The sequence below is a fragment of the Nannobrachium achirus genome, assembly GCF_963921795.1.
Source record: "Nannobrachium achirus genome assembly, chromosome: 4".
Taxonomy (NCBI): Eukaryota; Metazoa; Chordata; class Actinopteri; order Myctophiformes; family Myctophidae; genus Nannobrachium; species Nannobrachium achirus.
Window position 1 is genome coordinate 36,177,945 of NC_137813.1, and position 15,681 is coordinate 36,193,625.

Here is a 15,681-nt window from a genome sequence, read left to right on the forward strand (position 1 = left end):
TTTCGTGATTTCATAAGTTATTGGTTTGACAGTTGGCCCTGCAGTTCTGTTGGAGCAACAGATCAAGCGCCCCCTCTCCTAGCCAACCGCTCAGCCATAAACCTTTTTTTATTTGTAGATTCATTGGTTTATTTTTTTGCATTAAAACTGTGAATCGTTGCAGCTTGGGATTCAGTAAGAATTAGCCCAATCTGTAAACTCTAACAAAGGTACTATATATATGTATTACTTTTATAAATAAATTATTACGTTAATAATCAAGAGATACGGACTTTACTGAAGCAAAAAAAGAAAAAGAAAAAAACAACTAAACCAAGTGCTGTTGGTAACATGAGAAAAGACTCTTTTAGTATATGTTCGCTTGAAGGTTGAGAACAAGACGGTACGCTATAGGTAGCTACACCACACACCTACTGATGCCACCAGAGACAGACGCAAAGCAGTCAACAGTTCGAAAAAATATATTCTTTTAATAGAACCTTCTCGTCTTTTTCTCAGTCCCTGTTCGCTTTCTTTTTTCGGGGGGGTCGTTTACGGAAGGGTTGAACCCCTCAAAAGAAAGAACCAACAAATGGGTCATGGAGTTCACAAAGAAAAGACTCCAAACACGACTTCTACAAGTAAAGGAAGGAGGAGAGGGGAAGGAAAAGAAGAGGATGACGAACAAAACAACAACTTGCTAAAAAGGCAAGCAACAAAGTTAAATAAGAAATAGTACATGAGAAGCTAAGTGACTCACAATTTCAGAAATTAAATGCATGCTATTAAATTACAGCAAATCTGCTCTTGAGAAACGTAAGTTTTAAAGGATAACGATTATATGGGGAAAAAAGCTAAAATGCTAAAGTATTAATGTTTTCATGTGTATTTTTATTTCCTTTATGTTTTTGTTCATTTTTATTTATTTTATGGGACAAACCAAACAATCTACATTGAACAAAACTGCTTTTTTAAATGGTTTGGTTAATTTATTTATAAATATATGAATATATGTATGTATGTACTTTATTTTTTAAAATTCACACAGCCTTAGTCATTTCTTTGTTTCTTTTATTTTTAATGTGTTGTTCAAATTGAAAATGAAATCTTTAAAGGTGCCAAAACCGAATGATCCTATACTTGGATGCATCAACTCCTGATGAATAAAATACAAACCCTAGGGGGAACAAATTACCCTGTTTTGCTGCGTTTCTCTGACATACATTTACGTTAAACACCCTTGTGCTTGTCAGAAGTAAAAGATGCTCTTTAAATATCTTGCACATGCACTTACAGAGAACGGCAGGAAATGATGGGAGTCCCTGGCTGTGAGCGAATGTTCGTATGTGCCTACTATTCAGTGTACTGAATACTACTGATGGATTCTTAAGTGCACACTATCCAGGAAGTTCTGTCAATGTGATACTTTCTGCAATCCATTGCAACTAGGTGTGATCTAGCTAAATAAATTGGGTGACTATCCAGTGATGCAATCTATCAACTGATCTGCAGCATGTCTATCAATGAAAACACTCCATTGTTTTGTGTGGAATAATTTTAGATAATTATTGTCAGCACGGCAGTTTGGCATTTTATCCATTCTATTCTTTCTTTCATGCATGGCCCAGTGCACTGTGCAGTGTTTAAAGGTGCAGTAAGTGATATTTATTTTTTAAATAAGTGTTAAATAGCTCTATATTCTGATAATCATTGCTATTGAGTGTTTTGTTCAGTAACTGTTTCTCCAGCTCTTTTGTAAACTGAAAATGCACTTTAGATCGGAATACCAATTTGATCCAATCAGTAGAGAGAGCTCATATAGGATACAGGGTAAACAAGTGAAATTGGACATGATGTACATTGGAAGTGATGCACAAAGAAGTGAGCAGACAACAAGATCTGGAAAACTAAAACTTGAAGCTGATGAATAGGTATTCCCTCCTGATTGGCTGAAATTGGCAACACACCTGAAAATGTATTTTCGGTTTGTTAGCTGGAGAGACGGTGAAACCCCTGTAATTTAACAAAAGGGTTTGTTTTAACCAAACACTATCACTTTCTCTCACTTTAAAATGCAGTGAACAGCATGGACATTGTCCTAGTCTAAGCAGGATTTTGCATAGACTTTCACAGAACAGAGGATCTTAAAAGAGCAGAAGACGAAAGAAAAGTTATCTAAACCAGTGAGTTGTACTATACAGATCCATTAGAACGGGTACACATTTTGTGTATCATTATTTTATGCTTTAACTATTGAAAAATAGCAGATATACAAGCTCACAGTGCGGCACCGAGTGCCGCGCTGCGAGCTCGTAGATCTGCTATTTTTGAAAAGTCGTGAACATTAGAATTTTGACCCGATTCTATAAGTGTCTTTTGAATCCTTCTAATTCTAGGCCTAAATGGGTTAAAAGAAAATTAGAATATTGAGTAAAAAAGCAGCAGATGCCATAGCGCCCCAAATCATCACTGACTGCTGAAACTTCACACTGGACTTCAAGCAACTCTGACTTCAGAAGGTTGACATTTCTGTATTATAAATCCTTGTTTTGAGTGGTCTCGTGTAATATATTAATATTATGAGATATGGATTTTTGATTTCATAAGCTGTGTATGCCATCAACAAGTCAAGTTTTTTTTTTGAATAGATCTCTAGAATATATGATTTATAGAAGTTTCAAAATTGAGAAGAAAACAAACTTTTACACCATATTTTTAGATGAATCTGTATATATCCTACATGCTGCATGATGAAAAATTACTCGAAAGGCATTTCATAAAAAATCTTTTTTTCTTTTTTTCAAGAACCTCTGGCATAGGCCTAGCTTTCATAGAATGCCATGGTTCTTTTTATACCTTTATACTTTTTATACTACCACTAGGCACAATTGTTTTTCTCTCTCTATAAGGTCAACACCATTGAAAACCGAGAGAGACAGACAACATTTAAGAGACACTCGTTTTTCTAGGACATGGTACTATATACGACAAAGAAATACAGGTTTGCAATAGCACCAACCACCAGGAGCATATCGCTGGGGCTTTTCCTGTAAAGAGTAGATCCAACACCTTTCTACACGACCGCTCTAAAAGCATCGCATTTCACATCCTAGAATACTTAAGTGTGTGGCAGTCAGTGTGTTTGAGTGTGTGCATGAGCGTGCATGAGCATGCATGTATGTGTGTGTGTGTGTGTGTGTGTGTGTGTGTGTGTGTGTGTGCGTGCGCGCGCGTGCGCAACATATTATTCTTGTATGCATGAGTGTTCCATTTTCTCTGTGTTGAGACACACAAAGTGAACCTATTTGTGAGACAAAGGGGTCTCAATCTCTCTTGCACTGGTCTGTGCATTATGTATATATACATAATGCACAGACCACTGCAACAGAGTATATGTACTGTGCTGTACATGTGGAGCTGTGAGGGAGTTGAAGGAGAGAGAGGCTTTTTCTATCCATTATTGTGGGGGATAAAAGGTGATTCAAAGCGAGCTTTGAATGATATGTATAAGCTTCTTTGGCTCTGGCTCATGTTCATGTTTGGGGAAGGAGGCTAGCAAATTAAACATGCAAGGTGAAAAAAGCTTCCTGATAGCCAAAGTACTGATATCACAGTTCACTGTTATCAGAGTTCAGTGACACAAGCTTTTCTTCATAAATGTCAACAAAGTACTGTAAATGAAGTCTTTATGTGTTGCCATCTTTATTCAGAATTTATAAGCAGCACCCATTTTACAGGCCTAGACGTGTGGAGCGATATCTAGTGGTGCTGGTATTCCCATAAAGGAATATATGTCCCCTAGCCACCTGAATGTCAAATGTTTGTGTATTAGGATGGAACTTGTCTCTGGTTTATCTCTCTTGGTTCCATCTCCCCTGCTGTATTCCTACCGTCTTATCTCACCTGGTCGACAAGCCAAGATAAAAGTTGCCTTTGTCCTTAATTTGCCTCTCTTAAACAGTCTGTCGTTCTCCATCCCCAAGTGGCTCACAATTTCACAAACAAAACTGTCCCTTCCCCCACTGCACTTTTTTTCTCACCCTGTTATCATCTTCCTTCCTTGTTGGCACATTCTCTCTTGTGTCTCCACCATTACAAAGTCTGTCCCCCCCGTAGGTAAACTCTTATGCTCTCAGTTAAACACTGAGGATTGTACTGTGTAGTATGTCCTCATCTTCCTCCATGTTTCAACCCCTTCCCATTTGTTTTCCTTTCATTCCTTCAGGGGAACAACTCACATAAAAGGGCTGTTGACATCCCTGCAGTCTCATTGTCAGCGATGGGTTCCAATCTTACCAAATTCCAATTTTGTGGTGGAACTGGAGGTGTGATGTGGGTACACCTGTCTCATGCATGAGTCCACTATCAGTGTTATCGGATGCGTGTTATAGAAGAACAATGCATCGCAACAGTATGACGCAGTCTAGTCTGAAATGGCTAAATCTATCTTTTCAAAAGGTGTAGGCCTATAAAACCTGTGATATAATCTAATGATGTGGTGCAAGTCACATTTGGCTGTGTTATAGTTATCTATTGACCAGGCAGACCGGTTGAGATGAAGAGCCCTGGTCCTTGGAGTCCTCGACACTCTCCTGCCTTCAAACCCTGTCCTCTCAGAGGAGAGGGGAAGCCGGCTAACAGCAGATAGTTGTAGCGAGGTGCGCGCGCCCTTGAAAAGTCGAAGACTTTTCTTGGCAGACTAACAGAGTTGGATATTCCTTGTTGACGTCACAGAGGGTTAGGGGGGAGCTCAGTGCTATATATGCTAACGCTTGCTTGGCTGAACGCTGCAGCACAGTGCTGTTTGCAGCCAGAGCGGGGCCCCAGTTTGCAAAGCTGGATCTCCATTCGCTCTGTCGCTGCAGGGTACCAAGTGTCATTTGTGAAATGGAACAAAGAAGAGAGATATGGGGGACAGGGGAAATCTCCTCTCACATTCTAATTGTGTGTGCATGCGTGTGTGTGCGCGCACACGTGTGTGTGTGTGTGTGTGTGTGTGTGTGTGTGTGTGTGTGTGTGTGTGTGTGTGTCACCCACTCTCTACCTCTCTTTCTCTTGTCCTTTCTTTCTCCTCAATACCTGCAATTCAATGTGCAGCAAGATGGGAGGGATTAACCACACCATGCCCCTGTTCCCCAGAATGTCTGTCTCTCTCATTCCTGGCGTGTTGATCAAAGAGCCCAGTACAGTATGTCTCTCTGCAGTGCTGTGTGATCAAGGGAGTGGAGGAGGAGAGGAGGTGGTATGTATCATGTGTATGTATGTTTGTGTGTGCATGTGAGTGTGCGTGCCTGCATGGAGGGGTGGCATGGGGTAGGGGGGCTTGAGGAGAGGAGGCACGGGGAACATACTGTCCCCTTCTGGCTGGGAATACTAAGAGCAACACTCACTGCTTAGCCCGGCTTTGTGTCTGCAAGGTTACATAACCCCACATCAAACCGACAATGACCTTTCTTTGACTTTTATCAGCCAGCAGCATCCCTAGGACAGAGTACTGCCCCAAGGGACTCAGGCACATCCCCTTAAGTCTTCGCCGCTAAAACCAACTTACGATAAAAGAGGCTAATTCATGCTTTGTTGTATACCGAAAATAACTGATTTGAAAAGCAACAGTGCAACAATACGCATGTGATGAACTATCAGTTAGGCTTAAATGGTCACAGGGCTAAATTCCACTACATCACCAGTGTTGTGCGTCTCTCTCTACCCAGTAACCACTCTGGAAAAATACTAGCTAATATCAAGTAAGACATAGATGCTTTTAAATAGTGTACACTTATATAGATATATGCAAAAAAGCTTTTTGTAAGTATGCACGTGTGTGTGTGTGTGTGTGTGTGTGTGTGTGTGTGTGTGTGTGTGTGTGTGTGTGTGTGTGTGTCAGCTGACCAGAGTTGCTGACAGCACCGACCCCAGGTTATTTTTTAGGTCATGCAGAGTTACAAAGCTATAAGCACAGTCTATGCACTGAAAGATATCATCGAGGCAAAATGAGTCAACACATCACATCCGTCGAAATAAAATACATACAGATTAAGAATATAAACATGGAGAGGGGAAAAAACCCTAATTCGAGACAACTGCAAACTCTGTGGTAATTATTTCATGAAATAATAATAAGCTTTTAAATCTAACCCTGAATAGAAAGCAGCAAAGGGGGGGGGGGGGGGGCTGGGATAAAAGAAGTAAAGTAGGCTACACAACACAAATTGCTCTGAGATGCGTGAAGAAAAAGGAGCACTCTGCTCTGACCTCTGGTGGTGTGATGGGATAGTGAATGCAGGCTCCCTCTGTCAGCCCAAGGAACGCTGTGTCCATGAACGGGCTTGGAATACTGATGCCACAGTGCAGGGGTGCAGGAGCTGCAGTCTGGCACGCTCAGGCAAAGACTAAAGGCCTCATTTACACTTTCATGTACGACCGTGTCGCTCGATAAAGACTGAGTGACATGGTCATAGGCCTATAAGGCCTACCACAATGTATACGTTAGGTTTCAAGGCCCTAGATACCCTGTCCTTTTACACATCTGCCTTCAGAAATGGTTAGTGGTTCAAGCGGAAATAACAAGATGCCTTAAGCTCTTGACTATAATCTTATTCTAATCAGAGGATGGACCTCTTGTGTGTCATTTCTAATTGTGTGTGTGTGTGTGTGTGTGTGTGTGTGTGTGTGTGTGTGTGTGTGTGTGTTTATTTTGACCATCAAGTAAGAATATAAGCCATGACAGCATACCCTATGGTAAAACTATTCAGCTAGATAAATAACTCTACACTTAAACCTGATCTAAACAACAATGAGATCCATTACACTCTGCCATTCCTGCTCCATACCACAACAAAGAGAGGTAGCCTACATTTTACATCAGTCTATAAAAAGTGAATTCTTCTCTTGCTGCAACCAGTCCTGTCATAACCCTTTGAGAGAAGAATTGAACACGAAAAGCTAAAATCGGTCCAGTAGCTACAACTGAAGCCTGTGGCCTCCATCAATGTGTAATAATAATTGTTTTGTGTGTGTGGTCGTCCCCGACAGTCTGTCCCCTATCAGACACCACACACCATCACAGCCAGTTCCCTCACCTAGCTGGGAAGCCCAGCACTGACTCTCTGCCAGACTGCCAGACCTGGACACTCTTCCACCTAACCCACACACACACACACACACACACACACACACACACACACACACACACACACACACACACACACACACACACTCTCTCTCTCTCTGCTGTGTGGTAACATTCATGCAGGCTAACACATAGGGATGCACACACCTGCTCACATACAAAAGCAAACAGACACATACTGTATACACATGCACATTTGCTTCCTTCCTCTTACACGCACGCACGCACGCACGCACGCACACACACACACACACACACACACACACACACACACACACACACACACACACACACACACACACACACACACACACACACACACACACACACACACACACACACACAGATCAAGCTTGGCCCACCTATCTGCTGTCCCAGCATGCACCCTGGTAACCTGGCTCCAATCCCACTAGCAACAGCTGCTAGCTCAGGACTGATGGACACTGGTCTGCAGGATACACCATTTGAAACCGTGAACACACACACACATGCACAATCCTGTCCACAAGCGTACACAAATACACATGGTCATATAGACATGCAATACTTGCAGGGAGAGATACGTTTGAATTTATACAGAATGACGAATGACACGTTTACCTAGGAGTCTTCAACAGCTATACAGACTTGTGAGAACAGATGCTAAATGGCATTTGGGACTATTTTGGACATTTTGGACTTTTAACTTCCACATACTATAGAAAGCAAATATGAGGAGCTTTGTGTGTGTTGGGACACTGCGAGGCAAGGGGGCGCGTCACAAGGGGGGGAAAAGTGGGACTGACAGTGACTAGGGCCCAAGGTGGAGTGACCTTCATTATTTTATACTTTAGCTACTGAAATATAGCAGATCTACAAGCTCACAGTGACGTTCTTTAACATTTTTAACTCAGATTTTGCTTCTGGGGGGTCCCTAACTAAATATTTTGAGATGGGGGTTTGTGGCCAAATACATATAATTTTGGGGGTCCTTCACATGAAAAAGTTGAAAAGCACATGCACTGACATATAGAAACATAGGAGGATTTGAAACATTCACGATTTAAAAAAAAAATAGCAGATCTACAAGCTCACAGGGCAGCACTCTGTGCTCCGCTGTGAGCTTGTAGATCTGCTATTTTTCAATGGTTAAAGCACAAAATGTGAGTGAATACCCAGGGCCCAGAATTTGGTGCGACGCCCATGGCTGCGAGGCAAGGGTTAGTGCCTGGAGATCAATGGAGTCACTTCCATAGGTCTGCTCTGACCACAATGACTGCTCCTCTCCACCCTTCTCTTCCCAGATAACTGCAAGCAACATGATCATAAACACATACATACATACATACTGTATATACACAAACTAAAAATTAAGCTTCTGGCCTGTGTCTAATGGGCTTCACACTTCTCTTCCTCCTAGACCAGTTGCAAATGTTTCCAGCAATGAACAGAAATATCAAGTTCATGCTTGCAGCAACCCCAACCCAATGTAGTATTATGTGAGGATAGTCTAAACTCTAAACACAGTTCATCCCTTTATTCAGGGAAACTAAGCAACATGTTTAGACCAAAAGCAGTTGTTCCAAGGTGTGCTCTTAGGTACATCAATGCTTGTTTTCCCGTTCCAGTATGTATTTATAGACATATCTAAAAGGCTTTGACTACGCAATTGCATTATCACTAACTAACCCAAAAGACATCTCCCACAGGTTTTGACAACACACTGCACCACAGGGGATAGGATGAAGTGGTTCTCAACCCGTGGGTTGAGAACCACTGGGGGTCCCCAGATGATGAACTTAATGTGCAACATTTGTTTTCTCACTCAACAGTTAACAAACTAACATAGAGTTTAAGTGTAGAGGGTACCTACACATTTCTAAAGTGAGACTTTAAGCACTTTTTAATACCTCTAAAAATTACAAATTAAACATTGGCCAAATTATCAAATATTAGAGGCAGAAATTGTGAAAATAGACTATCTACATGCTCACAGCGCCTCACGTTGCGAGCGTGTAGATCGGCTATTTTCACAATAAACCGTGATATACAAAATGTAAAGCCTCAACTCTTAGTGCTCGTAAAGGTGGGGGGTCCAAGTTAAAATATGATTTTGGGGTCGTGGCCTGAAAAGGTCGAGAACTACCGTTCCATTATACAGTCCCAATGAGGCCATTTTCTTTACACACTTCTGTAGAACTGCTTGGTTGGGGAAAAGAAAGAAAAATCACAAAATTCTGCTCGATGGAGAACTATTGTCCCCAAGCTGGTGAGGCGTTAAGTTAAATGGCAAGTGAAACCATGAAAATCTTCTGAAAATCCATTTTTCTGCAAAGAGTGCAGAATATTATGCAGTTGTCTTGCAAAGCCATTTTGAGGGACATGAATGTCTCTAGTGGCCCCTCTGGTCTCTCATTACATGCTGAAGTGGAGACAAATTTTAGCAGAGTCCAAGTGGGACTTATGTACAGTGGCTGCTTATGTTCTGTCTGACATCAGCCAAATCCTCAAGGACACACATGGCTCGTTATTGCCATGTTAGTTGTAAGGAAGGCATGGGTCTATACTTTTAATTATACATGAATTTTGGCATTTATGGAAACCGTTTTATTTTTATTAGACTTAACCTGTCCCAAAGGAAGGGTTTAGCCAAGATGTCCCCTTTAGGCCCAATATTGCTCTCAAATTCAATGTCAAGACACCTGACCAAATCATTTTTAAATGCCTTCAACTGCACCACTTAAATACCCCTGCTGAATTAATTATTGACCAAGCTGTCATTTGCAGCACTCTCAACATGCTGACTCAGGTACAACTACAAGGTTACTGACCAAACTCCCAGCTCTATGCACAATCACATGGCTTGAGGCAACCACAAATATGTCATCTTGATTCAGACATCCCTGATCACCCATGTAAAACCATCAAAACTTGACCACAGAAGCTTCTCAAATTAATTAGACAACTTGAGACTTAAGACTTTCTTTTGGTCTTGTTTTTAATCAAGGTATACAGTACTGCATGGTTGAATTAAATCACAAACGAAACATCCAGTCAACACCAAATTTTAACCACAAGTTGCGGGTGGGATATTCAACAAATCCCCAAAAGCATTTCCACTTCGACCCTTAGGGGGCGCCACAAATGCAAAAAACAAATGCAAAAAACAGTTTCAGGCCAAAATGCGTTTTTCAGCGGGAACAACCCTCTCAAAACGAAACAAACGATCTCGGGAGCAACGTGACAACATAATCGCACTCCAGCACTTCATGCCGTCTCCTCCTTGACGCGGTCCTTCTTCAGTGGTCCCTGTAGGGAAGAGAGAAAAAGAGAAAACTCTGTCAGTCACCAGTGATATTTTGCAATGACCAGTTGACCAAGAGGGCTGTGTTTTAGAGAACAAACAGTTGGCACGAAAGGGCACTGCTTCCCCAAATCTGGCACAGGAATGGAACCCAGTTCATTACGGGGTGTGAACCAGGTTACCTACAGTGCAGGGGTGGCCTCTGAGTACGTCATAAATATACTACTAGATGTAAACAGTCTACATAGAACTAGTTTTCACCAATGTAAAGGGTTAACATTTAAATACATCAATACCAACAAAGATACCCAGGATAAACTGAGATTAGAAATACCATTGTGTAGTCAGCAAACTGTGCTTTTTCACAGCATGGTGTAGGTTTCAAGTACCAGAGATTTCTCACTGCAATAATGCCCCCTAATTGAAGCTGGTAGTCATAGCGACATCCAACCCTCTGCGTAGGAGTGTAAACAACAACTGGTATGGAAACTATCCATGTTTCCCATAATGTGGAATACAGGAAATAGGCCACGTCACTCATCAATACACCTCCATGCTGCAAGTGACAAACCAGGAAGTAGTGAGCAGACCTTTAAGCGTCGCCTTAGCTCCTCATGGAACCTCTGAGGCAATCACAAAGTACAAGGCACTCTCCACAACTGTCGCAGGTGGAAAACCCACCAAGAATGCTGGTAGTATGCAGGGGAAACTAGTCATGAGATATTGAAAGCATGATGCTGTGCAATAAATGCGCACGTCTTACCATAAATGCCTTCTTCTCCTCTGCTGTTTGGAAGCGGCCATGACCAAATTTGGAGGTGGTGTCAATGAACTTTATGTCGATCTTTTCCAGGGATTTGCGGCTTGTCTGCACCCGCAGAGACTAAAAGGGGGGGTAAAAAGAAACTGCATTAAGACTAGTTCAAGCCAAAGGATAGTTAACAATTTAGGATCATCCGAGTTTCTGCATTCAGGTTCTCCAGGAACCAGCAGTCCAAAGTTAAACATTCAAGATGTGCTTGAGATATGTAGAATTTAAAGTCGGACTGAAATAAAATTCAATAGTAATTTAATTCACTAAACCTGGGGATTAATTGAACAGTAATTCAGCAAGACACGCCATAGAGGTAAAAATGGGTCATGAACACGATTCTAATATTTCTGCCATTGAGTGCAGCAAACCTAGAAATTACAGATTTCTGCCATTCCTACAGTTGACGAGCTGGTCAAGTGGTTTTGTTCCCAGAGAGTGAACAGGGAACTAGCACAAAAGGGCACTGTTCCCCTGCCTCACTGGATCTCAATCTAGCACTGGAATGGAACCCAAGTTCATAATGGAGTGTGAACCAGGTTACGTACAGTGCAGGTCAAGTAAATCAGAAATATGATACAATGTGAAACAGTACTGGCCATGCCATGATTTAATTAAACAAATGCATGGTTGGACTGCAGGAGCAAAATGTTAGTGGCTGCTCAGATGTCCACGCTCAAGCCTTTAAGTTAAAGCAGATGAAAACTGTCAGTCAAAATGTGCTTGCATCTGATCTCACCTTGCGCAGAGTGAGCACCCTCTTTTTGGTCCCGATGACACAGCCCTTCAACATTAGGAAGTCATTGGTCACCTCTCCATAATGGACAAAGCCTCCCTAGAGACAAAAGAAAATCATTATTATACTGAAACAGTATAAAACAGGAATGCTACATACTTGCTGACACACTAATGCACTCACCATCGGGTTGATGCTCTTATTTGACAGATCATACTCCGTAGAGGCATTGTTCTTAACAAGCTTTCCATCCTTGTTGTGGTATCCCTGGCCGATTCTGTAGATCTACAAAGAAGAGAGGTAGTTAATACCTACAACTCACAGAAATGCTATTTTAACTAAATTAAACACTGACAAACGGCGTCACTCACCTTCTTGTTTGTTTCCGTGCGGTGGTGGTAGCCCTTCTGACCAGCACGGGCCACAGAGAAGGCCACACGAGCAGGATGCCAGGCACCGATACAGGCCACCTTGCGCAGACCACGATGGGTCTTGCGAGGCAGCTTCTTGGTGTGCCAACGGCTGGTCACACCTACACAGCAGAAGAAAGGGAAACCTTAATTATTAATTGATTAACTTACGTTTATGTGAAGCACTTTTAACATCGTTACCATGACGGCAACATTCACATTTTTACTGGTGCAATAAACATACTTTGAAAATGTAGAAATCTTCAGCTCAAAAGAATGTGACTGCTATTTTATTAAGAATCAAGCAGCTCTAGGAGCCGTTCACTGCTGCCAACTACCTCGTCAGACAAAGATTACACCAAGGATAATTATGTCATGACATACCTTTGTTTCCATGGCCCTTTGTGACGCCAATGACGTCAATCATTTCGTCCTGGGTGAAGACAGTGTTGATCGGCACGGCCTGTTCCAGTTTCTCACGGGCCCAATCGACCTTGTCAGCGATTGAGCCTCCGTTAAGCTGCACCTCCATCAGGTGAGACTTCTTCTGCCTATGGGGCAGTAGGCGCATCTGCATTGATGAAAACACACACACACACGAGTAAACACAAAAAATACCCATAAAATAAAACTGTCATCTAAATACAAGAGCTTGTGCTGTCAGAAGGAAGGCAGCGGATTTGTCTCCTCATGCGGTTCGGGCGCCATGCCTGACGCTGTTTCCGTGGTCTCATCACATACACACAAGGGGAGAATAGGATTTAATGTAATGATCCAATATACAAACCTGAGTATGGGCCAAGACACGGATGACCTGGCAGTACTTCTTCATGGAATTGAAGTCCTTCTCCAGTTGCTTCTTCCCGTCCTCATCCTGCCACTTCTTGCAGTATTTGGTGAAGGCCTTCTTCTTGGACTTGTACCTGTGAGCATGCAACGCGACCGCAGTATACAAGAGAGAAGCACAGGTTGGCACAGCACATGTCCTTCATAACCACAATGGGCCAGAGGAAGAACACAATGCACAGCTGTTCACCCTTCCTCCTTCGCATGGAGGAGAAGGGCAGTCACAGCTTTTAAACCAGGCGGTTTCGGCTCATGGCTCGGTTTCTAAGAAGCACTTTCCACCGGCCAGAGGAGCCCTGAGCTCATCAGGGCACAAGGCACCCGAGCGGAGCTGCAGAAAGGGGCCACCATGATGTTAACAACTGACATTTACTTCGGGTCATACTTTAAAATATTTTTTTTATCAATTATGCAAACAATTACTCACCAGTTCTTATAGAAGCGGCGCTTGCACTCATCACTGATGTGCTCAGCAAAGATTGTCTTGAAGGACCGCAGGCCACGGGGGGTCTGAACGTAGCCAACAAGACCAACCACGATCATGGGAGGAGTCTCCACTATGGTCACGGCCTCAACCACCTCCTTCTTGTTCATCTCTGTTAAGTCACAAAAGTACAGTCAAATACACTTCTTGGCTTTTGAAATGCATCCTCAACTCTTGAGATAGACCGCACTCAGTACTCGACATTCAGCAAGGGCTACCAACCCATTCTGTCCGCCCGTCGAGAAACTTCATCACAGACAGGCTACGATGTCAAATATATAACTTCAGCTACCTCTCAGGTATTCATTAATTAACTCATTTATTGCATCATGTTTAAAGTAGAAGCTGGAGGACCCATTGGTCCTGCACTCACTTGAGCCAGGTCTGTCGACCTCACGGACAATGTGGGTCATGCCAGCCTTGTAGCCAAGGAAGGCAGTGAGGTGGACAGGCTTGCTGGGATCATCCTTGGGGAAGCTCTTGACCTTTCCACGGTGGCGCTGGCACCTTTTCCGGGGCAGAAAGCCCAGGGAGCCGTGTCTTGGAGCCGAAAATTTACGGTGAGACTGTGAGAGGACAAGACCAGTTGGAAACAAACAGTGGTGGTAAATACTAAAATGTTTTACTTGAGTAAATTAACAATACTGCAGTGTAGTCATGTTACATGCAGGGGCAGAACACACTGTCACAAGGGGGGGGGAAAGTGGGACTGAGTTACTAGGGCCCACGGTGGAGGGGTTTTAATTATTTTACACTTTAGCTATTGAAAAATAGCAGATACAAGCTCACAACACAGCACAGCGTGCCGTGCCAGGAGCTTGTAGATCCTCCATTTTTTAAAAGTTGTGCAAATCTTTGAATATATGCATTATTAAGCGCAAATTTTGCTTCTGGGGGTCCCTTGAACTAAATATTTTGAGATGGGGGTCAAATACATCATTTTGGGGGTCCTTCACATGAAAAGGTTTGAGGACCACTGACATAGGCATTTCAAAAAAGACTTTCACATTGCACATCTTCTAGATTTCTTCGGTGCCACACTGAGCTTGTATATCTGCCATTTTTCAATAGTTAAAGCACAAAATAATGTGTTCCCAGTCTAAATGGGTTAAACCCCCTCCCCCTATGAAGAACATTCGTGGGGGGCCGCAGTGAAACCTTGTACCCGGGGCCCAAGTGCCAAAACTAGAGTAAAAGTACTCATTATGCATAAAGTCCCATTTCACAAGTTTTCAGGTGTATAATAAAATGTATTACAATCTTTTGAAAATGGCAGAGCTACAATACACATTTGAGCTTGCATTTCAAATGGCCAAAATGTATATAGGGTAATGCATGTTTTGTAATAATCTAAACTAAAGTTTGATTGAGGACTTTATTAGAAGTTTGCATGGGAAAAGGTAGTCAGACGACAGTACAGTTCACAGGTACAAGGTCAACTAAAAGGATCAACACCTCCTTGTTTAAGTTGGGTTCCTTTAAAGTAGCTAGTACCTTGCGTTTTTGGCACACATCATTACATTATTCACCGCTAACCATTTAATAGTCGAGTCATTCTTTAACCATTTCTCTCTTAAAGCTAGTTAATCATTATGTCAAACACCCGCAGCAGTCTCGTGTTTGAGACGTCATTTAGCCTGACATTAGTATTAGCAAAGTAGAGAAAACACACGCGTTTTCAAACTATATAACGTTAAATCACTTTAAACTTAGTTAGTGCCATAGGTTAGTGCTAGCCGACAGTGATAGCAGCCATTTTGAAACTGAATGGCCGGTGTGGCTGCTGGCTAGAGTCTAGACACGCGACACGCGTAGGAAATGCTATAAAGCGATCGTGCCATCAAAAATATCTACACAGGCGAGTTAAGCTCCTAAGCAACAATACTTTAAAATACGAAGATTCATGAATGCACAGAGGATGATTAAGATATAAAGCAGATTGCGCTCAGTGGGACTCACCATCTCGTTCGTCCAAACAACCGACTGAAAGACCGCAAAGGGGG

At 42.4% G+C, this 15,681-nt stretch overlaps 1 protein-coding gene across 1 annotated transcript; it reads right to left on the bottom strand.

The window, feature by feature from the left end:
* Nucleotides 1-10,073: 10,073 nt before the first annotated feature.
* LOC308282569 (large ribosomal subunit protein uL3-like) lies at nt 10,074-15,656 on the bottom strand. The gene is made up of 10 exons (XM_080722955.1): nt 15,638-15,656; nt 14,052-14,244; nt 13,622-13,790; nt 13,136-13,271; nt 12,733-12,919; nt 12,310-12,470; nt 12,122-12,223; nt 11,942-12,037; nt 11,155-11,274; nt 10,074-10,396 (listed from the first exon to the last, which is right to left on the bottom strand). Exons 1-10 carry the CDS (start codon nt 15,638-15,640, stop codon nt 10,355-10,357), a joined length of 1,209 nt encoding a protein of 402 aa, XP_080579081.1. The 5' UTR covers nt 15,641-15,656; the 3' UTR covers nt 10,074-10,354.
* Between the last annotated feature and the right edge of the window lie 25 nt (nt 15,657-15,681).